The 25,649-nt window shown below is 47.0% G+C and overlaps 1 protein-coding gene across 1 annotated transcript in view; it reads left to right on the forward strand.

The window, feature by feature from the left end:
* LOC138498061 (casein kinase II subunit alpha-like) overlaps positions 1-25,649 on the forward strand; it is a 563,172-nt gene that overhangs the window by 301,162 nt on the left and 236,361 nt on the right. Inside the window, exon 7 of the mRNA XM_069621907.1 lies at positions 14,712-14,795. Coding sequence (XP_069478008.1) covers positions 14,712-14,795 — 84 coding nt within the window. The remainder of the gene's footprint in view (positions 1-14,711; positions 14,796-25,649) is intronic.

Genomic DNA, 25,649 nt, shown 5'->3' on the forward strand with positions numbered 1-25,649 from the left:
AATCCCCTCGAAGAACAAGTTACTTTCTTACCTGGTAACGTTCTTTCGATGGGATGGTCCGACGACATATTCCAAATCGTTCCCTCCCTGCCTTACCCGCTGCAGAATTTCTTTTGCGATTGCAGCTTGCGTTCCGCAAGGCCTTGTGTGTCTGATTGGCAGAACACTGGTGGCACACGTTCTGGGGAAAAAACTATAACTGAGGCTATGGGCGTAGTGTGTCCTACTTATCACATCGGGTGACGTCGGCCGTCAGAGGAGGTCCTCGGGGACGGCGCATCAACGTCATCGACGCAGGACGCAGACGCCACAGATTTTCCGAAGCAGCACAGCTGTGGACATTACCTGTCATAGATATGGAATACGTCGTCGGACCATCCCATCGAAAGAACGTTACCAGGTAAGAAAGTAACTTGTTCTTTGCTGGGCTTCTTCATCTTTTTCCTCCCGTCAAGTCACCTCACCCTAAATGGGATCTCTGTAGTCTTCGACGCTCTGTCACAAATCTTTTGAGCCCCTGGAAACTATAGAGCTTAAGTTTCTCTCTTGGAAATTAACTTTTCTGGTGGCTATTGCATCATCCATAAGAATAAGCTAGTTACAGGCTTACTATCGAGCATCCTTTTTTGGCTTTTCATAAATATAGGGTGGTGCTCCACACACATCTGTCTTTTCTTCTGAAAATTGTGTCTGAATTTCACATTAACCAGTATATTCCCTTGCCAGTCTTTTGTCCGGCCCAGGGGTCAAACGCAGAGAGCGTCCTTCACGATCTAGACGTTGGAAGAGGGCTCAAGTTTTATCTAGGAAGGACAAAGACTTCAGAAGCTCTTCTCAACTTTTTGTCGCCTTTATCTAAGAAAGCCTTTATCTAAGAACTATTTGTCGCCATACCTCCATCTCCAGATGGATAGTCAAATGCATACAGCTCTGCTATTCCCTGTCCAAGAAAGTTCTACCCTACACCCCAAGGGCACAAGCTATATTAACCTTCATTGTAAACTTCCCTCTAAACACAATCTGCATGGCTGCTCCATGGAGTTCCAGCCATACGCTCACACAGCATTATTGCATTGACACACACTCTAAAGCAGATTTACAGATGGGACAAGCGTGCCTAAAACATCTTTGCCGCAGTACCTTCTAACCTCCCACCGCCTTCTCCAGATACTGCTCGCTAATCTATGCAGAGCATGTGATTCTAAGCAGATCCACAAGCCTCAGAAGGGATATAATACTTACCGTAATGCTTAGATTCACATGCGCCAACCCTTCCTCCCTTCTCGGAGTTGAAGGTTCCTAGGAAAAACATAGATCTTTCACACCACATGGTCTCTACCTACACTCCACACTTACACCTTTTACTCCCTCTTGTCAGAAACAAATAATCTGAGGGACTTCGACACGTGAGGGATAATGGGTACAGTGGATGTCACACTAGGTATTCAATAATAGACACACCCTGTCGACATTCCTTTTTGAACTTCGAAAACTTTGTGCAATACTCTGCAGCTTCCACTAGATGTCAGCCTATGCAAAGCATGTGAATCTAAGCAGATACAAGCATCAGAAATGCGATTACGGTGAGTAATGTATCCCATACTGTCACCAACGTTTACTCTAAGGTTTATTCTAGGAGAACAGGGGGGCGACAAATGCTATGTATTTGCTTATCACCCTCCGTCCCGACCCCCCCCCCCCTGTTTCCAATTTTCTGAGATGACTAGGTGGGCCGACTGGGGGTTGCTGGACATGGGGTTTCAGTGAGAGATGCCCAGCAACTGTGGGTGCAAGGATTCTTCCAGTCGGTTCCAGGAGCAGAGTGCAACTTGACGATGAAGAAATGCAGAAGGCACACTTCACCAGACTGGGGAAGGCAAGTTCCAGCAACGGCCACCGCACACAGATGACAGCAGGCGTCCTAACAGTCACAGTTGAAGACGACCTTCCAGAGCAGGATTCCTTGACGCTGGTAAGCTGAAACTCGACAGGATGACTACTTGCACCACAAACTGGTGACAAACGCAGAACAGCAACGGTTCTAGCAAGGTAGCCCAATGAAGAGCTGTTCAGTCCACCGTGTGGTCCAAGGACACTTCCGAAGGCTCTTGGTGGCTAGATCCTTGAACGTGTTGAGACTGGTTGGTCCCACCTTTCCAAGGGTTGACGCACCGCTTAGGGCCTTCGCAGATCAGGTAGTCCATTAGGGCTTCACCGGGACAAATGCACGAAGGGATGCTGGTCCTCTTCTGGAGTCGTCCATGGATCTTCACTCAGCTGCTCTTTTACACAGTATACTTGGCTCCAACTCTGATCTGAAGAAATAGCTGCAGAAGTCCTCTTCTTATCCAAGATTCTGCCTGGAAGCAAGTCTAAGCTCACCAATGGTAAGCATTTTCACCATTCAAACAGCCCGCAGTGGTCCAACCAGGGACCACTGTGGGTTTCACTCATGCCACGCACCTAGACTTTCAGGCACCATGGATGTGGAATGGGACCAAACAGTCCCATTCCCTTCCTGGACACACGCAAAAAGGCTTCACTGGACCACAAAAGCAGCAGCTTTCCTGGGCAACTGCATGCCGATTAAGGAATTTCTTGACCCAGCAAGGAAGGAAGAAGGCCAAAGAACAATATGGCCAAAGAACACATTCAGGAGCCATACAAGGTAAACGCGGATGTACATACTATAAATAACACACAAATAATTGCTGCCACCATCTTGTCTTTAGGCACATAGAAAAGTAACCAAAAATCCCAAGTGTAAAGCACTAGGGGGATACAAAAGTGTCCCCACTGTACTGCATTGTAAGATGCTGTGTACACTGTTAAAAAGTTACAAATAAAGGTAAAAGGTAAAAAGACAAAGGGAAACAGTTTCCCAGTACTGATAGTCTGAAGGACTGATCAGTTTCTCCATAACAAAATGTGCAAAAGGCCAATGAAGTGAAGGCTTCATTCCATGTAAAAGGTCCGGACAGTTTCAAAAATAAAAGCAAAAAGTGCAGGGGTCCATAAAAATATGGAGTTGCCTACAAGAGCAATCATTCCTAACAAGATGCCATCTGCGTTAATCGGACACAGGGTCACTATGCAGGCAAAACACTGAACCTTTGAGGTGATCCTTTCTAGACTTTTGGTCATGGCTGCACTCTTTCATTTAAAAGGTCATAATTTATGCAGACGTGCCTGCTATTCTGTTGCACTTTGGGGTCCCTGTGAAGGCAACCTTCCATTTTGGCCCACTGATTTATTGGTCCATTGCTCCAACTGAGCTACGGTGCCCATGCCCGCTCTGTCCCCCAAACAGGTGCCCCATGCTATGGCTTTCTACTGCTGGTGCCTCCTTTTGGTCAGAGGCCCTGACTTTGACCTCTCCAAAACCACTGCTTACCACCCCACCAATTTCCCCTGTCAGGCTTCTGCCAAACATCTTGCTTGGTCCATTCATACGCAGGGTATGTTTGTGTCCCCACTGAAATACTGCCTAATGTCCTCCAGCATGGGTCTGGCATGGATTACATGCTCATGAATATTCCCCGTCGTCAGACCGGGAATCCTCGATAAAGAAAAAAGTTTAACTTTTGTTTATAAACTGTCTTTCTTCTATAAACCAATCACTGAGCTCTGGGTCATACTGCCACAGCCAATAAATGCCCTCTCCCTAAGCCCCTCCTCTTGCAGCCATCTTCAGATTTTTACAGCACGTTCAAGTGTTGGGAGTCCTCGCGTTTTTCTCTTCGAGCTTCTGTGTTTTTCACGCTTTTTTGGTAAGAAAACTGTTTTCGATCAATCGAGCCTGTATGTTGCATCTTTTCACCCTCTGATTAACGTGGACCCATTTTTCAGCATCCTTAATTGCCACTCAAGGGCAAAAATCTTCGATTGTTTCTTCTTGGAAGTTTCCAGAAGCCCATCAGGCCTATACCGCGCCGGATCATGTCAGGGGAGAAGGACGGAGCGTCCCTCTTCAAGCTGTGCACCAGCTGCGTTTTGCAGAATGTTTTCACAGACAAGCATTCCCAGTGCCTGCATTGTCTACACCCGACGCACAAGGAAGAAGATTGTGAGATCTGCTGTGGTTTATCCAAGCGCATGATGAAGGTTCCGCATGTCCGGCTGGCGACGTGCCTCAAGGCCAAGGCCTCTACCCTGTGTGGTCCACAGGGGCATGCCTCTTCCGGATCCAGCCAGCCAGAGCGTACTTCTAAGTCTTTTGAGGGAGCTCCATCCATGGGGGGCCCTAGACAAGGCCAAGCACTGCGAGTCTGCTTCTGCCGGCGTTGCTGCGCAAGCTGGTCTCGCAACGGTCAGGATCGTTCACCGTCTCTGTTAGGGAGAATTCTTAGTAATGTGCTAATTCCCTTGTACCATAGAGACCCCCAGCTCTTTTTGCTGGACTTTTAATTTCTAATCCAGAGAGAGCGAGACCTTTTTCCCCACTCTCTGGTATTTTTCTGTGTTTTGGTTTCTGTGTTTCTTTTGACTTTGGAGTATGACAAACACCTTAGGCATCATCTTTACATTATGACACACAGCACCTTCAGTGCAGTGACACAGCAAAGTCTCTTAGATTTCCCAAAGGTTTAAATATCGATTTCCCAAAGGTTTAAATATCTTCTCTTGGTGAAACTACTGTTTCCAAGAGCAGTGAAGTGAAATTGACTTTACTTATATTTTGTAACTTTGTAGTTATCTTACAATAGGGCGCTGGAGGGGTAACTTAGTATTCCCTTTGTCTAGTTTCTCATGTAACATTTTTGTTAACCTTTTCTACAATTAATGGCTTGTGGCAGTGGTTTACTTTTTCCTACCATTGTGTGTTTTTACCGAAGGCTGCAATTGCAGCTGCAGTAAGACACCCATGGGTGCCCATTTTGTCAAAATGGCCCAGGTCTTCTTTTTCGCCGTTTCTTGTTGGTAAGGTCCTTCTTGAGATTTATTCTGTGCACAAAACCAAGTTTGGTCCCGTTTTGTCTTTGGTGCGATTCATTGGTGAAACCCGCCTCTGGCTCCAGCGTGTCTGGCAGGGGCAGGAAGTGAGGGAGGTGCCCGAAACTCTCTGTGCTTAATCCACTTGGTTACAGGAATGCACCCAAAGGTGATTGGCCGGCTGGCTGTCCTTGTGAGTGACAGCTAGGCTGCGAATGAATGGGAGAAACCTGCATAAAAGGCAAGGCTTTTTGCTTGGAAAGCAGAGTTGACCACTGGACGAAGGTATCCGAAGAGGAACTTGGAGGAGGAGCTTGCTGCAACTCCTGAAGCATTGGTTTGCCCGGTGAAGCACTGCTGCATTGCTAAAGCTCCGAATTTGCCTCGGCTAGAGAAGCCCTGCAACGGACCACTTCTCCCCTTGGGTTGGTGGGTTCAATCAACCCCAAAGTGAACTCATCTGGACATCCTCACGTAGCAGGCTGCACTTCCATTGCTGCTGCTGGAACTGATTGCCAAGGAGAGGAACACCAGATGGAGTGCATCGTTTTTAAGTCGGACCCAAGCACCAGGAAGATCCTCCGGACTCCCATGAAGCAGGATTGACCAAGCCTGAGCCACCTCAACAGAGTGCTGGAACCCCGATGCGAAGAAAATCCATGAAGGTATCCGAGAACAGCAGTGGTGCTGTTTGTGAGAGCCGCTGAAACCACGATGTGCCAACGATCTGAAGTTTGTCCCTACGACTGAGGCCCAGGAACACAGGATCTGTGACCTACACAGGAACAGAAGTCAGCTGAATCCAGTTTTCTTCCAACCAAAGGTACTGTAAAACTAAGGGGACTTGCCTCTTGTGGTGTAGCCTTGCTAGCGCTCAGCTGAGAGTTGTCTTGGTTGCCCTTGCAAAGTTGCTTGAGCTTTGCCTCTGACAAGCCTCCCATCTTGTGACCCTACAGTGATTTCATTTTCTACAAAGATTTCTCAAGCATTGTGCAAGACTTTTTAACTACCTACAAGAAGTGCTTCAGCTCACCTAGACTTTTGCTCAACTTACATTGGCTATCCTGGCTCCCTGAAAGACTCTTCTTACCTCTGACTTTGTGCTTTACCTTTCCCCCAGGAAAGGGTTAAATTACTTTGCATTGGAGGGTTCAAAAAGTACTTGCCTGCTTAAGAATATTTGGTAACCATTTTCTCCCTCTAAATCTTGTCCTTTGATCTCCCGCTCAGTATTGCTCTAAATGTGCCAGTGATAAATCTATGTTCACTGTCCTAGTTATTTAAGTCACCTGAGGTTGTAGGAATTGTCTGTGTGCCATCCCCAATGGGTATCAACTGATTTAGTGAAACTGAGAGTGTGTATTTATTGAAGTATATTTTGTGTTATATGATTGCTACCTTCTAAAGAAGGCTTATTCAACTGACTGTTAAATACATTAATAATTGTTTAATCAAGAAATCTTGTGTGTAAGTGTTTATTTGAATAACTGTCATTGTGAAACTCTGTCACAACCTTACAGCTCACATTGACCCGCCTTGAGATGAGCCTGGCTGCTCAGTCACTCGACCCACTTGTGTAGTACATGCTTATACCAAAGGTTGGGTTAACTATTGCCAAGAGGACAAGTCTGGTGCAGTCTCCCACAGGGTACTGAATGCAATCTTGCCTAACAGTCTCCATCAGCATCATCTCCAGCCATCGCTCCAGCTCTCCGTCGAAGAGAAAGTTAGCTACCCCGTGGAAGCTGCGAGAGAAACCGTAGAAGGCGAAGCAGGACAAGATATCCGTAATTCCAGTTTAAGGCCCAGGTGTTCCAGGCCAAGACATCCTCTTCCATCGAGATGGTTAATGCACCCTCTCGAAGGCGAAGGGGGCCGACCCGGTCCAGGGTGCCCCAGTGGCAGCCAGGGTGACTTTTCCTCCCTGGTGGGAGACTTCGGCCAAGCGGGTGGAGAAGACTACAGAGAAGAGGATGTCGGACCTCAGACCCAAAGCCGACCCATCAGGACCAGAAGAAAGGGGGGGCATGGAAGAGCTTCAGGGCACCGATATTTCTTCGTCCGATGAGGAAGACATTGGGCCTCATTATTAGCATTGTGGTCTGGGAACTACGGTACCGGTAAGCATGCCGGTACCGTAGTTCCCAGACTGCCATACTACGAGCTGTGCTTGCGGGCACCGGTCAGCCCGCCAGGTGTGTCCAGGCGAGCAGAGCGGCACCCGCGAGCACAGCATGTCGGATGCACCGGCACCATCGTTGGCCGTGACGGTGCATCCGGCATCCCCATCCTCATTCCCTTTGAGCCCTATGGGGCTCAAAGGGAATGGGGACATTCGGGCACCGGAATCCCACAATGAAGGAATTACCGGTTCCAGCAAAGTCGGAATTACCTGGTAATTCCTCATTGATGGGTGGCGGAAAAAAATGCAACTCCAGCAGCAGCCATGTCGGTTTTACAGGCACGGCTACGGCCATGGTTATAATGAGGCCCATTGTTTCCGTCCTTACCATCCCGGAGGAGATCGGTGATGATGATAATGATAATGATGATGATGATGATGGTGATGAGAACATTGAGAGATCGCCCGCTGAAGGTGACAGCGATGATGAAGAGGTAGGGGGCGACTACACGGGAACTGTGCCCAGTGACCCTATCCCCAGGGCACCTCCCAGGGACCTGTCGCAGGATATTCCTTCAACCCTCCAAACACTGGTGTCAGAGATTCAGAAGAGGATGCCGATGGCACCATCAGTGACTCCACCAGCGATAACACTGGGGCCACAACCGCTGAAGAAAAGGACGACGGACCCTACGCCTATGATCCAACCGTCACTGCCCTCCCCACCTAGGGACACGGGGACAGACACGGCTATGACGGAAACAGACGACGGTGGACTCTCTCAGCTACCAAGGACTTCTCCGACGGACGAAGTGGAATCCTTCCACTCCATGATCGCCTATGCGTCGGAACTTTTTCAGCTCACTCTGGAAGAGAAGAAAAAGGAAGGCTTCCTGTGCCAACTCCAGGAGCCAAAAAGGAAGACCATTCTGTCGGTACACTCCTGGATGACATCTGGGATGAGGGGCTGGCACTTCTGAAGATCCCCTCCTCAGCACCGACAAAGAGGGATCGGCTGGAGAATAATTATTGGGTGCCAGAGTCTATGCCCAAATGTCTGCCGTCGCAACCGACGCCGGACTCAGTGGTCTTGGCTGCAGCAAGGAAGAAGTTGTCCAATCCGTCGTCTTCAACCTCTGTTTCCCCGGACGGCGAGGAGAAGAAGTTGGACGCCGTGGGACTGAACGTCATCTAATCGGCAGCGACAACGGTGAAGGCGGCCAACGCCTTAGTGATCTTGGCCAGGTACGACCGGGAGCTATGGAACAAGATGGCTCTCATCCAGGATTTCCTCCCCGAGGACAAGCGGGTAGAGGCAATGGAGATCCTTCTGGAAGGTGAGGTGGCGTCAGACCACGCCATGACCGTGGCCCTGGACTTTGTGAACACAGGGTTCCGCCAGATGGGAAACAGGATTTGCCTCTGTCGTCTTGGCTGGCTGAAGGCCACCAACTTCAGGCAGGATGTCCAGACGAGGGTCCTGGACATGCAGTTCGACGGGGACAATCTTTTCGGCAAGGCAGTCAAAAAATCACTGGGCAACTTGGAACAGTACTGTCCGTCCTTTCGTCCCTCAGGAGGTAGTTCGTGGAGGTCTTTGAAGAGTTTTGGTGGTGGATCGTCCTCTTACAGCCAATCCTCCCATTCCACAACCCAGGAAGCCTACAGGGGCATTCCAAGGCCTTCGGAGGTGGCCGTCGTCGCCGTCAAGGCTCCCAGGGCGGCATGGCGCCCTCCAAGAAGGATTGAACCAAGACGTCAGGCCCCCACCGCTGAATCCCAGTTGGAGGCCGGCTGGCTAACTTCATCAGCGTGTGGGAAAACGTCTCCACCGATCAATATGTGCCGGACGCCCTCGCCCACGAACACACTTTAAAGTTTCAGCGAAGGTGTTCTTGAATACCATTAGTGGCCCGGCAGTAACAACGCCTCCCTCAGCTGCTGCTGGAGTTTCGGGCCATGTTAAGAAAAGGGGTGATGGAGCTGGTTCCAAAGTGACTCTGGGGATCCGGAGTTTACTCAAGATACTTTCTAGTAAGAATGAAGACTGGGCTGGAAGCCCATTCCCGATCTACGACGACTCAACAAGTTCATCCAAGTCCCAGAAATTCAGGATGGTCACGTTGCAGCACATGCTCGGCCAACTGGAGGAGGGAGACTTTCTGTCGTCGATGGATATGGAGGACGCGTACTTACATGTCCCCATTCACATAAAACATCGCAAATTCCTGCGCTTCGGCATACAAGGGAAGGACTACCAGTTCAAAGCTTTCTCCTTCGGACTGAAGTTGGTGACAAGAGTCTTTAAGAAGTGCCTGGCTCCGGTGACAGCCCATCTGCGACTACTGGGAATTCATGTGTACTCTTGCCTTGACGACTGGCTCCTCCACGCCAAGTCGAAGGGCATCACTGTCGATCACATGGACAGGACCGCCCGGCTGCTGACGGATCTGGGGTTCTCAGAGAACTATGCAAAATCCTGCTGACTCCATCGCAGAACGCGCTGTTCCTGGGGTCCAGGCTCAACAGTGTCCTGTCTGGCAGCACTGTCGGAGGAGAGGATAGCAGCCATTTTAGGCAAAGTGCAACGGCTGTTGGCACTGAAGAGCGCCACGGAGAGGACCATCAAGTAGCTGCTCAGCATGATGTCCAGCATCTACCTGAACCGACTATGCGGGTTGCAGATGCGTCCGCTCCAAGAGTTCCTGGACAAAACAGGATCGTGCTCGACGAGGAGGAGTTCCGTCAAGCGATAAGGTGGTGGGGCGTGCGCTCCAACTTCGCCGGAGGCACGGATATCCCGAACCCTCCATACCAGGAGACGGTGCTTCTCTGGACATCTGTTTGGCAAAGTTTTAATGCTGTACCCTCTGGGAACACTACAAACAATAATGACTAGAGGTATAGGCAACCCAACCGTTGGTATAAGCTTGTACTACACAGTTTTGGTAGCATGTTGAGCAGACAGGCTTATCTCAAGAGGGGAAATGTGAGCTGTAGTGGAGTTACACAAAGATTCAAAGTTACAGGTATTCAAATAAACTCTTACACTCAAGGTTTCTTGCATAAACAATTATTAATTTATGAGTCAGTTATAAAGCCTTCTTTAAAAGGGAGCAATATACTAGTAACATACAAATACACTTCAATACTGTACACTCTGAGTTTCTGAATCAGACAAGACCCTTTTGGGATGGCCCACAGACACAACCTACACCGACAAGTGACTTCAATGCCAAGGGTGCTGGGGACATTAATATCTTACTGTTGGCATTCAGAACACTCTTAAATAGTTGGTAACAGGCAAAGGTTATTAGAAAACGAAATTACAAATATTCATAAGTAGGGCAAATACTTTCAGATAGCACTTAGAGGAGTAATTCAATTCAATTGGCTAAACCAAAGTCAATATTTCAAAAGTCTTTGTATAGGATGCAGCACTTCAGGTAAGTAAATGGAAAAGTCTTTGCACAGGTTCTTAGGAGTCTTTGATGAAAAGAAGAATCAAATGTACGGCCATAAACTGATTAGACTTGTGAGTTGTTGAAGTTCCAAGCACTTCTACAGTAAGAGATACGTTCTCTTAGACTTATGTTACAGTACCTTGGCAAGGAAGGAAAAGATGCAGCTGATGACTTCTGTTCCTGTGCAGTTCTGCAGATCTCACTGTTCCTGGGCCTCAGTCGTGGGGACAAGAGCGAGGACATCGGGGTACACCTGCACTGCACTGTCAAAACTGGCAACCGGCAAACTTCACTTTCAGTGGCTGTTTCGCGTTTCAGCTCCTTGCGGTACCGCAAATAGCAATAAGCACAGTTCCTGGCTGTCAAGGTGGACTTTCCTTGCTTCTGGGGCCCGCACTCTGCTGAGGGGGCTCAGGCTTGGTCAGTTCTGCTTCGTGGGAGTCCGGAGAATCTTCCAAAAGCTTTAGGTCAGCTTAAAAGTAATGCACACAATCTGGTGTCCCTCTCCCTGGCTATACAGTTTCCTGCAGCAACTCCGAAGAAATTCAACCAGCTCTGAGATGGGTGTCCGGGTGGCTTACTTTGGAGTTGATTGGTCCCACCAACTCAAAGGGAGAAGTCGTCCTTGCAGTGGCTTCTCTGTCGATGCAAACTTGGCAAGTAGTCACTGCAGCAGGGCTTCATCGGGCAAACCAACGGTCCAGGAGTTGCAGCAGGCGTCCTCTTCAAGCTCTTCTTCGGTTCCTTCATCCAGTGGTCGACTCTGCCTTCCAAGCCAAAAGACTTGCCTTTTATTCAGTTCTCTCCCATTCATTCCAGCGTAGCTGTTACTCACCCAGCAGGGTGGCTGTCCTTGCCGGACAGTCAGCCAGCCAATCAACACAGAGTGCATTTGGGTCTCCCAGGAGACTAAGCACAGGGAGTGTCGGGCACCTCCCTCACTTCCTGCCTACCTCAGACACTCGGGCGCCAGAGGCGAGTTTCTCTCAGAAACCCTGCCAAAGGGGAAATTAACAAAGAGACCAAACCTGGTTTGGCATGCAGAGAACCTTTCTCGAAGGACCTTCCCACAAAGACCTGGCGAAAAAAGAAGCGCAGGCACCATTTTAGTAAAGATGGCTGTATGCCATTTTTAAAAAGATGGCTCCCGCGGTTACTTTACCGGAGACGCGAACGGTCGCGGAAAATGCAAACCAAGGTAGTTCAAAACGAAACCACTGCCACCAGCCAGTCAATTGAGGAAAGGGTAACATATAATATGATGCATAACGAGCCAGAAAAAGGGGATACTAAGTAACCCCTCCAGCACTCCATGGTAAGATGGTGTGTGCTGGGTCTAGAAAGTTACAATGCTAAGTAAAGTCAATTTCACTTTGTTTGTTTGTTTTATTTTTTGTATTGCGCACCAGACCCAGAGGTATTCGGGCGCAAAAGCATAAAGAAGGTTGTTAAGCTTAGGTTACACAGTGGACAGAAATAAGTACAACTGGGGTTACAATGCTGTATGCATGAACAGGCAAGGCGAATAGATGTATACAGTAAGTAGCATGAATAAGTGTGAATCACATAAATATAGCAAAGGCAGTGAGGTCTCATATATATACAATAGGTACTAAGACAGATGCAGGTGAGGTAAGGTCAGACGTTGTGTTCCTTTACTATTCTGGGAAACATTAGTTGATCCCAGAGAAGGTATTTAAACCTTGTGAAATCTGGAAGACTTCCCGGTGGCACTGCACTGAAGGTACTTTGTGACACAGTTGTAAAAGATGATGTTGGTTAGACTCCAAAACCTAAAGAAACACAGTGTATAAAATCACATTTAAAATACATGAGAGAGTGGGAATAAGGGTCTCCCTCTCTCCATGCAAAAAAATCAAGTCCTCAAAATCCAGAAAGGTTGTTGGGGGTCTCTAAGGTGGAGGGAATTAACACCCTTTTGAGAATTCAAATCCGGAAGCACGGGGCACCAGATCCCCAGTGCTCTCCAGAGAGGTGCAGGAGTTGTGGCACTGGGCCGTTGCCCAGGGGATGTTCCTCATTCCTTTCCTCCTGGCGGGAATCAAAAACACTGTTGCTGACTCCCTCGGCATGGTCGGCAGGGAGCTGCGCTCTTGCCATGAGTGGGAGCTTCGGCAGGATCAGGTGGACTTACTGTTTCGACGATGGGGCAATCCCCAGATCGATCTGTTTGCGACAAACACTAAGTGCCGGAGGCTCATCAGCAGGTTTCCCCAGCTGGGGAGCGCATTTTCCTTCCCTTTGGACGGCCTGTTTCTGTACGTGTCCCCTCCAGTTAAGCTACCTGTGGTCGCGGATCTTCTCGCCAGGGAAGGAGGCGCAATCCTGCACCATGACCCAGGATAGCTGAACCTGAAGGCCTGGCTCGTGCAGCATTAGAGTTCTGTGGTTACGAGTTGCGTGCAGACTGCAGGGAGGTCCTCACCAAGGCCTGGGTGCCGTCGACACTGAAGTGCTATGGACACAAATGGAAGTGCTTCGCAACTTGGTGCGACTTGGTGCTGGTCGCAGAAGATTACCCTCTAAGGGTCAGGGCCCCCCAGGTCCTTCCGTACTTATCGTTGGCTAAGGCGAGACTGGCGCACGCCTCCATCAAGGTGCATCTGGCAGCTATCTCCCACTACACCAGGTCTCCGGGACCGTCTTCTCTTTGGTCTCACTGTCTAGTGAATTAGTTCATCAAAGGACTGTTCCGTTCGTTCCCGCCAGTGAAGGCACCTGCCCCAGCATGGGAACTCAACGTGATGCTGATTAGGCTCATGGGAGCCCCTTTCGAGCTGATGCATCAAGCCCCGCTCAGGTTCCGGTCTTGGTAGACTGCTTTCCTCATGGCCATCACCTCTGCCAGGAGAGTAGGTGAACTCCAGGCCCTGTCCTGCAAGCAGCGTTACTTGACTTTCCACAAGACGAGGGTGGTGCTACGGACGCACCCCTCCTTTATGCCCAAGGTTCTGTCGGATTTTCATTTCAACAAGACTTTGGTGTTGCCTGTGTTATTTCCGACGCATTCGTCACCGGTTGAATGGACTTTGCACTCGCTGGATGTGGCTCGAGCGCTGACATTTTATGTGGCCCACACGAAGAGTTTCCAGAAGACTTCTCAGCTTTTGTGAACTTTAGTCCTGTGAACCATGGGAAGGTCTTGTCCAAGGCTTCCATCTCCAGGTGGCTCTCTGGCTGCATCACTGATTGTCATCGGTTGGCAAACCGAGCACTGCCTGGCCGTCCAAGAGCCGACTCTACCAGAGCAATTGCGGCTATGACGGCGTTCCTATCTGGTGTGCCCCTGCTGGACATCTGCATGGCGGCTACGTGGAGGTCTACACACACCTTCATGAAATTCTACTGCATCGACAGGGATTCCAGGGAGGAGTCAAGAGTCGGCCAAGCAGTGCTGCGCAACCTGTTCGCTTGAAGGTGTGCCTGGTGAGGAGGTAAGAGTAATTGCTTCTGTGGAGCCTTGCTACCTCCCGTGGTTGTGTATGTATGTACTGCTATGTATTCTTTATTCATGAGCATGTGAATCCATGCCAGACCCCATACTGGAGAAGGAACAAGTTACTTACCTGTAACTGTTCTCCAGCATGGGGCTGGCATGGATTCACATGCGAACCCTCGCTCCTGCCCCTCTGCGGCTCTTCTTGGTCATACTGCCACTTTACGTGCTACCAAATTTGAAGATGGCTGCCAGAGGAGAGGCTTAGATAGAGGGCAGTCATTGGCAGGGGCACTATGACCCAGAGCTCAGTGATTGGTTTATAGGAGAAACAGTTTATAAACAAAAGTAAAACTGTTTTTTCTTTTACTGAGGATTCCCGGCCTGACAACGGGGAATATTCATGAGCATGTGAATCCATGCCAGACCCATGCTGGAGAACACGTTTCTGGTAAGTAACTTGTTCCTTATTACACAGGTTTGGCTATCAGTTACTCTAAACTACCTGAGATTGAGTGAGGGGTCCATTAAGACTGTTAAACTACGTGTGGCAAGCAAGATTTTGTAATTACACACATTACTCCAGCTTCGTTAGCTCTTAACACCCGTTTGTATGTTAACCTTTGACTACATACTACACTTGTCTCTCAGAAACTGCAAAAAGCATAGGTGTCTGCATGTTGCACAAAGTTCTCTTGTATATACTGAACTGACCCCCCTTTTCTACTTTTCACAGGCACTTGATTACTGCCACAGTATGGGCATCATGCACAGAGATGTGAAACCACACAATGTAATGATCGACCATGAGCACAGAAAGGTATAGTAGCCACCTGCTGAGCTTTGGGGGGGTGGCTTGTAATTTATGGATGTTTAGGGAATGTTGCACAGACGTCTAGGTCACTAGTAAATGGTGGAATCAGTGCAGCAATTGGGGTGGAATCAGCAACAGGGGGTAAGAAGGGTGGAAATGAGGAGTGTCTGCATTCAGACTATTCTGGATGGTGGTCAGTCATAATTTCGAAAAAATAATGTCGAATGACAAAAATGTCGGAGAAAAAAAAGACGAAAAAAAATGTTGAATTACGTTTTTTTAAATTATATATTTATTTTGGTGTCCGGGAGTAAAAAAAAAAGGGGGTAAAACAAAAAAAAAATTAAAAAAAATTCGACATTTTTTTTTCAACATTTTTTTTCGAAATAATGACTTTCGACATTGTTTTCGAAATTATCACTATAAACCTTCTGGACTACATTTGTAGTGTTTCGAGAGTGACCGGGCTACTAATGGGGAACGCTTGCAAACTGTAGTTTTCTTCTGTGCAGAGCACAGGGAACAGCTTGTTCCAGAGGGCGCTCCTTACCAGCAAGTCACAGGAATGTTGCACTTCGCTCCCCAGGCATTCCACACTGATCACTGGGGAAATGTGCAATGTCATTATTATCCCGTATTCCACCAAAACATCTCTCCATCATTAATCCTTTTAGTGGGTTCAATTTTTATGTCCGTATTCTGATTTGGAGATGTCAGTTGCTTGTCCATATTACTGCTAAGAGCATTGCTATATGGAGAGTAAGGTTCTGAGTATCCCTGGTAAGGAGTGACCTAGAACGGTTAACAATGAGAGCGTGCTGCTAATAATCAAGAGTAGGAGTGAATGAAAGGTGCATGCTGATGATTCACAGCAAGGAGAGTGTACAAGGTACATCATTGCCATGTCATTAAGCTGTGTACTGAGGCCTCCCTTCACCATCTAGTAAACTAAGGACCTTGATTTTGGGGATGGGTCTCACTCAGGGTAAAGGTTTATATTATGGTAGGACCATAAGGCATTCGTGGCAGGGCTGTCACAATTATGTTGGCTTGAGAAGACCACACTACATGTCATTGTGACTGTAGATTGTTGTGCATCTATCCTGCTTGTTCATTGTGCTCATGCCACTGTTTTGGAGTGCCATTGTTATGTTAACTGTGGGTCATGAGCCTATCTCACTGTAACAGGATCTTGTGGTTTTGGTCATGGCTCACCATGCTTCTCCGCTGGAGTGACTAGAGTACTGCGACAGTGGACTATGGCCTGGTTTGTCTTAGAAAAGCTTCTGCCTCTGTTTGTGTGACATGGGCATTGTGACATTGGGCCATATGTTAAGGGTAAAAATCTATTCTTCAATATTTGTGTGGTCTGCTGCTCTAGTGGAGTCCTGAAAATGTTTTAACATTGAAATATCTATGAATCCACTATTGGTGCATTCGTGTCACTCATGTTTACCTGTAGGTTATTGTGTTCTTTTATGTATTCTTCGCTATTTCCCATAAACTGTCACTATATAATCCTAATTTGATTGCATCTTGGTTCACAAGTTTGCCCTTTTACTGTATAATATAACTGCCTGATTGTGTTAAAAAGGTATTTACAAATGTGTAGCAAATGAGCTGCCTCAGACTCGACATCTACCACTCACTGGCTCATTGTGACAAGGCCAGAGTTGATTTTGACGGAGTTTCTACTACACATGTGGTGACTTACTGGGTATATAAACTAGAAAAGTACCTGCAATACATCAAGTTACAGTTTGAGGTACACTAGTCATTACACAGTCATACTGCGGGCTTGTGGTGTTAGTGTATGTATTCGCCTGCTATACATACTCAATTGGTAGGCCCGGAGTATTCTTTTTTCTTGAGTCTGAAAAGTAGGCGTCTGCTGGGCCATTCCTTGTGTAGTATTGTTACTGTAAGTGTGCTGGTATCTATAGTGCCCCTTGACACCTAAACCCTTGGATTGCGTGTGTTTTTTTTATTTTATTGCCCTCCATTGTTAGTAACTGGAGTGGAGCGGAAAGTGAAGCAATGTGACTCCAAAGCGGCACGGTCGACGTCTGCATTAGAAATGTGCACCAACGAACTCTTGCATTGGTCGATAATGGGTGTTGAGTGAAATCACCTTATTATATGGCGCTGAGCACAGTATCATTTGTGACAGGTTACAAAAATCGTTATAATCGTTCTCGCTCGATCCTCTGTTGTGGACGACATGCATGGGGACCACACTCTGTTTAAGTTTAGCCCATAATGCAACAAGCGCTGTCCTTGGGTCGATACTCAATGAAAGAAGTTTGCTGGAAGTGTCTACCTAGAAACCAAAAGGAGGAAAATGTTGCTTTGTGTAACAAATTAAAACCCAAGACCCTCCTTAAATTTCCAAATAAAGCGCACGACTCATATGGGTACACCCAGAGGCAGCTGGTTAGGTGTACGAGGTTTAATCAGCAGGGGACGGAGCACAGTCAGACCCCCAAAGAGCCAGGTCCTGCCCCCAAAACATGGAGCCACAAAGGCTCCAAGGCAACCGGCCCCCATCTCTGTAGAGCATGCCAATAGGTGGTCTCTGGAGCCATACAATGGCGACATCTCTTTTTCATCTCTAAGAACAATTCAAATGAACTTTGCCTCTGTATTTATTACCGAGGTCTCAACAGTTTTACAATCCGGGACAGGTACCCAATGCCTCTTATTCGAGAGGTCCTCGAAGCAGTTTGTGATTCAGTTGTTCACAAAATTAGACTTAAGAGGTGCAGATCATCTTTTGAGAATAAAGAGTGGGGATGAATGGAAGACAGCGTTCAGATCACCGTTGGGACTGTATGAATATTGTGTCATGCCTTTTGGGTTGGTGAAAGCCCCAGCTGTATTCCAGAGGTTTACCAATAAGGTATTTGCAGACATGTTGTATGTCTCCGTGGTGGTATATCTGGACGATATACTAATATTTTCCAACAATCTCGAAGAGCACCGTTTCTATGTCATAGAGGTACTTAACAGACTGAAGAAAAATCAGTTGTATGCCAAGCCAGAAAAGTGTATATTTGAGGCGCCCGAAGTGCCATACCTCGGGTTCATATTGTCTGCCAATGGAGTGCAGATGGGCCAGACAAGGTTAAGGCGATCACTCGATGGGCTGAGCCGTCTTCAGTTAAGGAGGTGCAACGTTCACTGGGTTTAGCGAATTTGTATCGCCGTTTCATTCCACATTTCGCAGATAAGGTCTTACCCATATCTTCTTTACTTAAAAAGGGAGTTTCTTTTGAGTGGACAACGGACACTCACAAAGCATTCTTAAGTCTCAAGGAATCATTCACCACAGCACATGTACTTAAGCAGCCGGATCAGTCTAAGCCTTTTGTGTTGGAGACAGAGGCCTCAGGAGGGGCCTTGGGTGCTGTTTTGATTCAAGAAGATCATAGGGGTCAGGAGCACCCTATTGCCTACTTTTCACTCACTTTACCTACCAGTGAAAAGAACTACTCTGCCCTGGAATGTGACCTATTGGCTATCGGAATAGCTTGTGAGGAATGGCGTCATCTATTGCAAGGTGCCGCTCATCCCTTTGATACGGACTGATCACCATAATCTTAAGGTGTTGCAACAGATGGAGTGTAAGAACACCAGACACGCACGATGGGCCTACTATTTTCCAACTTTGATTTAACTATTACCTATATCCCTGGCAGACAAAACAGTGTAGCCGATGCTCTGTCCAGAAGCTGGCCGAAGGAAGACCAGGGGATATCAGGTACGGAAAGAATCCTTCCGGAACACAAGTTTCTGGTGGAGGTTAATACGTTCCTTCGAGTCATTCAAGGTGATTTGAGGAACTATACTCCAAAGGAATTGAAGTCATATCATCTACAGAAGAACAACAGAATATGGTTCCATGGTACCGCTGTTTTCCCCCACTGGTATGCTCCAAAGACAGGCTCTTCAGTCTTGTCATGATACTCCATTGACAGGACACAAGGGTCAGAAGGCGACGTACGAATTAATCACCCAAAACGTTTGGTGGCCGACTCTGCGACAGGATGTGGTATCCTGCGTAGCCTCATGCCCAGTCTGGGCCTCCTGTAAGGTGTCCCGACAAAGACATTTAGGTCTTCTTCAGCAGGCAGAATTACCCTCTCGACCATGGGAGAATCTGTCCATGGAATTTGTGGTAGATTTGCCTCCTTCTCATGGGAAGACGGCCATACTGGTGACTATTGACTCATAAACTAAATTGGCTCACTTTTCAGTTTTACCTGGCGTACCCACTGCTTCGGAGACCGCAGCCATATTTCTTCGAGATATTGTAAGACTGCATGATATTCCACAGACAATGATCTCAGACAGAGGTTCACAATTCACGTCCAGGTTTTGGGCCTCTCTCTGTGAAAGATTGGGTATTCAAAGGGCACTCTCTTCAGGTTATCGCCCGCAATCAAATGGACAGACGGAGAGGCTGAATGCAAGTTTAGAACAGTACAGTACCTTTGATGTTTTTGCAACAAGGAGCAAGACTACTGGGCAATTTACATTCCAATGGCAAAATTTGCCTACAACAATACGTACCATACAGCCATTCGCATGAGCCCTTTCAGATGTACGTATGGCTACCATCCACATCATATTCCTGTTATGAGCGTGTTTTCTTCAAGGGCACCAGCGGTAGACGGCTTGTTGTCAGACCTAGACAGGATCCACAAGGAAGCTTTGCTGTCACTGGAGGATAGCCGAAGATCCTATAAAAGGGTTGCTGATCGCAAACGAGGTGACAACCCACAATGGGGTCCTGTAATGCGAGTGTGGTTGGCAACCAAGTATTTGCCGAGATGGGTGCACTTCGGCAAGTTTTCCCCCCGCTACATTGGGCCGTATTAAGTGCTTTCTAAGATCAATCAATCCAGTTGCCTTTAAACTTAAATTGCCGGTCAGTTTAAAACAATTCCACCCTGTGTTTCATTCATTACTGCTGAAGGCATACAAGGAGGATCCCTTTAAGAGGGCTCTTAAAAAGATTAAGACTCCCACACCTACAGAACCAGAAGAGTATGAGGTTTCTAGGTTGGTGGACTCCCACTACAGACATGAAATCTTAAAATACCTGGTTCATTGGAAGGGCTATCCCAGGTCAGAGAGGACTTGGGAACCCAGATCGCATGTACATGCACCCAGATTAATTCAAAGGTTTCACAGACTAAATCTGGGGAAACCGGGTAGAAGTAGGCACCGACAGTGGCATACTGTCATGCATCAGACTTGGAAGTACTGGAATAAGTGGAAATGCACCTAACATGGTTGCCTACGTTCCACTGTGACAGTCTATGCAATTTCCAAGATGGCAGCGGACTTAGATTATTTACGTCCATTCCTCTTGTTAGCCGGTGCGTTGTAGCGTCTCTGAATCCATACGCTGCTAGCCTGGTTTTTTTTTCCAGTGACTCGCTTACTATTTTTCCTCTCGCAGCCGTCTTTTGACGTTCTGCAGTTGCTTTTCTGTCTTCCGTCACACTCGGGATCTGCTTCTGTTTTAAGGTAACTTTCCAGGTATCTTTCTCTTGCTTTGTCACAGGTTTTGTTACTTTGCATTCTGACTATAAATCCCCAGCATCTCTGCAGGGCATTTCTTCTTCCGTTCCATTTCAGCCTTCTGCCTGTTACTCATTCTTTGGGTTTCGTTCATTTTTTGACGCTACTTCTTATTCCTATAACATCTTTGTTAGACTTTTCTGTGCTAATTTGGGGATCCGTTCCTTACGTTTCTCTATTTATCTTTCTTACCTGTTTTCCGGTTGTTACTTGTACTCTAGGCAGAGTCTTGACTCCTCCTTCTGTTCTTACTTTACGTGATTCAGCCTTTTTTCTTTCTATCCTGTCGCTCCTGTTTTGTTTACTTGCTTACCTTTTTTCTTGTAAGTAGCCTTGTGGCAATATTTTCTACAGTATTGGTTTTGCTCCGGCGGCTCCGTTCTTCATCCCCAACTACTTGACTCCTCCTCTTGATCAGTGCTGATTCCTACAAACTTTTGCCTACGCACTTATTGTTCTCAAGGAGAACCTATCTGCTTCTCAGTACTAATCCAAGAGCACCCAACGGAAACAGGTGGACTGAGATCGGTCTATCCAGGTTTTTTTCCGCCGAAAGCTTTTTCCTTGAAAGAGGCTTGCTCCTCGGCGGTTCCCTGGACCTGGATCCCAATCCGGTCAAGGTATCTGGCGAGGGAGCACGTCCCTATTTGCATCATAAAAAAGAGAAGAAGGGCAAGGAGGCTAAGACAACAAGACGGAAGACGAGGTCTGAAATCCCACAGAGTCCATGTGGAGATGCAGGTCAGGAGGAGTGGGGAAAGAAACCATCCGGTCGTGACTCTATAGCTATGCTTCAAAGAGACTGCAAAGTGTTACGCATTCCAAAACAGCACTGGAACATGGGTGGGACCTATAAGAGAGTTGAAGAAGAGGGCCAGCAGGAGGAACACATGCATTCATGTAGACGTGGTGATGAATGAACATGAAAAGAAGCATAAGAGAAAACCAGATGTCTCATCATTAGGTTAATGCCCTGCTACCAAAATAACAGAGGAGAACGTTGATGAAATTACCTCCCAACAGGGTAGCCCCCCAGCAGTTGGGATGTAGATGTTAGACAGACTTTCATATTTTATGCACAATCTCCTCCACATGCGATTCCCCCAGCCCTTTTTGCTGGACTACTGGATTTTTTTGTCTGTTCCCCTGAGTTAGTGGGAACCTTTTTCCACACCAACTCATTCTTTTGGGATACTTTGTATTTCTTTTTATGTATTTTTATTGGAGTTATACTTTCCCTCAGGTGTTATGGCATCTGTCTTTTGACTTTTTCAGCACACCTCCCTCTGTGCAGTGTTGCTGGGGAGCACTTTGGGCTTCCCTTTTTATTTTCTGTTATAGGAGGATATTTGTTTCCTTCCTATCTTTTCCTATTTGGGAGATCAGCACACCCCACATTATGTGGAGTGCTGAGAGGCTACATAGTATACCCTTTCTCACTGCTTCTATAACTTTTTGGTTACAGTGACAAGCTAACCTGAATGGCCAGTGGCAGTGGTTTTATCCTACCTACTTTTGTGCAATAATTACTCACAGGTTGTACACACAGCTGCGGTAGTGCACAGAAGGGTCACCATTGACCCAAAATGGTGACACTGTTCTTTTTTTTGCTATTTCTTTTTTTTGCTTGTCCCTTCTTCTGCCGTGATAGGTGGGGAGGTTCCTGGTTTGACTTTTGGTGGGAATCCTTTGTGATGCCCATCAAGGCTCCAGTGTGTCTGTGAGGACATGAAACTGGGGAGGACTCAGAAACTCTGCTGTTATATTTGTCTTCTGGTGTGCCTGCCTGGAACAAGTTCCAACTGGGCGGACAACCACCACCCCGTTTGAATGGTGCATGGGTGCTGATTGGCTGAGTTGTTGCATAAAAGGCATGGATCCTGAGGCTGAAGATAAGCTGAGCCCTAGAACAGAAGACCCGATGAGGAAGAAGAGTGATGTCCGCATCCACTTCCAGATGACCGGAGATGCCCTCTGAGTAATCGCTGCTGCCCGACCCCTTCTTCCACACGTCAGGAGAACTCTGAAAAACAAGACTATGCTTGGTGGGACCAATCAGTCTTGAGACCTGCATTTCGAGCCATCCCACGATGAGCTGTAACCTTTATGGGCTGCTGTTAGGGGAGTTTACCTAAATTCCTAATTGAAGGCAAGATTTCAGTAAACTATCCCAGTGGTTTGTAGATGGGCAACTCTTGGTGTCAGTCTGTACTACTGCTGGAAACCTGGTAGTGTGGCAGAGCAGTCAGGCTTATCTTAAGAGGAAGATGTGAGCTCAAGGTAATTGCAATTGGGGTATTTATAATGCGCTTAATACTCAGAGGTTTCTAAGCGCGGACGCAGGGATCAAACCTGTGTTGCTCTTCGTCTTGCTTCCAAGGCGAGCGCGTTGTCCCTGAGCTATCCCCCCAACCCCGAGGTAAGTACACTGAACCTAGTAAGCACTGCAATTTCAAAGAAACACTTGCACATAAATGTATATTAAAATGTATATGTATTTATATTTACACAAGAATCACCTTTAAATACTTCGCACATAGAACCAAAACACATAGGAATACTTTAGAATACTTTTCAAAGGCCACTGCTTAGTTTGTAGTTGCTCGCGGTTACATTTGTTACAGCGTTTGGCAGTAATGAAGAAAGAGGTCCAGCTGGTTGCCTTCACAAAGCAATGTAGTAGACCCTTGTTCCTGGTCCTTGGTCGTGGTGACGAAATGGAGGAGGTCTGGTGGGCTACTGCGGCAGCACTCAGAGAGGGACTCAGCAGCAATGGATTTCCGTCGTTTCAGCGGCTCTTTGTGGTTTCAGCACCTTTACCGAAGCGCCAACGAAGAACGAAAAGCTCTGATTTAGATTTTCCTTGGTCCTGGTGAGGGGAACTGGATGCAGATTTATTGCTTCTGTAGGGTTCTCTGGATGCCCACAAAGATCTGTCCAAATTCGGACTTCAGAAGACTATACACTCATAGGTGGTCGAGGTACCCTGGGTATTGGGCTTCTGCAGCCTTGTAAAGTCACAGCAAGTCAGGGGTTGCACCAAAATAGTTTGTGTCGAGGCTAGTTGGTCTTACCAGCCTAAGGGAGGAAGTCTTCCTTTACGAGTCTTCCCTGACGATTGGAAAACGGGGGAAGGACAGCCAGCCGTCCAATTGAAACTGGTTTCACTCAGACACACCTAGAGACAAAGGACAGGGGAGTTTCGGGACCCTTCCTGATTTTCCAGACACACTGGACCCTGGGCGGGCATCAGTGCTGCAGCCTGCCAAAGGCAAACTACATAAAGGACTCAAACCTGATGCAAATAACAGAGTAAAAGGCTGGAAGAAACGAACTGACAAGAAATGATGAAAATAGAAGACTAGTTCTTTTTGGGGAAAATGGTCACTGCTGTGTGCAGCACTGCAGCTGAGGTATCAGCCTGCAAATACATGTAACATGGTAGTAAAAAAGAAACCACTGCCACCAGCCATTCAAGTAAGTTAGTGTAATAAAATGTTACATGAGGATTTGGGTTATTAAAGGAATTACTAGGATAATCTCCCTCACCTGTGCATTTAGTCTTTGACACCTTTCATATGCTCTTTTTCTTTTTGTGCCCTGATGCCTGCGGCCTCTGGCGCACTACAAGTGCAAATAACATAACATAACTAGCTACTCCCCCCCCCCCCAGGACTCCACATAGGGTGGTGTGTGCTGGATCCACATAGTGAAGGTAAGTAAGACAGGGATCATCTTACTATTCTTGGGAACAGTAATTCACCCAAGAAAATGTAGTTTAACAGTGAAAAAGTGAAGTCCAAGCTCAGTGGCACTGCACAAAATGTGCTGTGAGTCACGATGCAGAAGCAGATGCCTATGGAGTTTACCAGACTCCATACAACAGTAAGGAACATAGAAAATTATAGTCAGGAAAAAGCAGGATTGAGTGAGAAAAAGGCCCCACCCACTTCAGGAGTAAAATTTAAAAAGCCCTGAGTCCAGCAAAAGAGCTGGGGTTCTCTAAGGTTAAAGGGAATTGGCACAGAAATGGAAATTCTCCCTAACAATCATACACTATTTGAATATACATCACGCAACACCTCTGCCATTACAATGCAACTATGTCCCACGTCAAAGATTCGGTCCAGCTGAACATATCAGTCTCCTGCATTCGCTTACTCTTCCAACAACCTCACAGCACCCATCCACAAGCCAGCTCGACATGGGTCGCTAGCCGGGTCTTCGCCACCCCTACCAAGCTTTGTATTAGCTAAAATGCACATGCATTCTAAACTCCTCTGACAAATCTCCCACACCTTGGATGCCGCCGAGGGCATACCTCTACAGCGCTTTAAGACCATACTAATGGGGAAAAGGTGGTATACAAATGACAAATTACATTACATAGAACCTTTTTTCTGGTAATGTTGACCTGTTTTTAGATTAAACATGCTCGGTACGCTCCTTATCTGTAGTGGTAATTAGATCAGAAGATTCTAAAGGATAATGTCTGACCATCGGTGAGTTGAAGTAGATCCATAATTGGATCATACAACATGACTTTGATCCCAAACATGCTAGCAGAGCAGTTCCTTCAGAAGAAGAAATTCCACGTTTCAGAAGGGCCTTGTCGAAGTCCGTATCTTAACAGTACTGGATTGCTGTGGCTGGTGCTGAAGCATGCTACCCATGCAAAGGAGGCTTTAAAGCCACTAAGGACTTATATTTGCAGGAAATGAGATCAAGCTGATTAGGATCAGGATTGGTTTCTTAAATCAACACTGTGTATAACGCTCTGTTGGAATAACACTCGCTAAGATGGAGTTTAGGTGTCTCCTTCCTAAATGTACAGCAAACTTGTGCTTTTTCTTTGAAGCTGTTTGTGTCTCACATGTAAATTCTAGTATTTTTGGCCTTAACCCAACAACCTGTCAGAAAGATCCATGCCCGTCATGTGTAATAAATGTCTTTTGGAGACTCATGTGTTCCAGACAATCTGAAGCAGGCCTTGGTCACCCCACTTTTAAAAACGCCTTATCTGGATCCCACAGATTGCACCAACTATCAACCTGTTATTGTGCACTTTTTGTTGAGAATTCCAGACAAAATGGCTTCTGCAGAGCTTGAGTCATTGATGAGAATTGACTGCTAGGCAACTATCGATCTAGCTTCTGCTTGGTGTGAGCGTGCCCTACCATATGTTCCAAGGAAACCATCGTAGAGTTGGATTCCATATGTTATGAGACAACTAAACCTTCAAGATTGGTCCACAGGCTTGTTGATGTGGTA

This window comes from Ambystoma mexicanum, chromosome 5q (genome assembly GCF_040938575.1).
Source record: "Ambystoma mexicanum isolate Mex_15411 chromosome 5q, UKY_AmexF1_1, whole genome shotgun sequence".
Lineage (NCBI taxonomy): Eukaryota > Metazoa > Chordata > Amphibia > Caudata > Ambystomatidae > Ambystoma > Ambystoma mexicanum.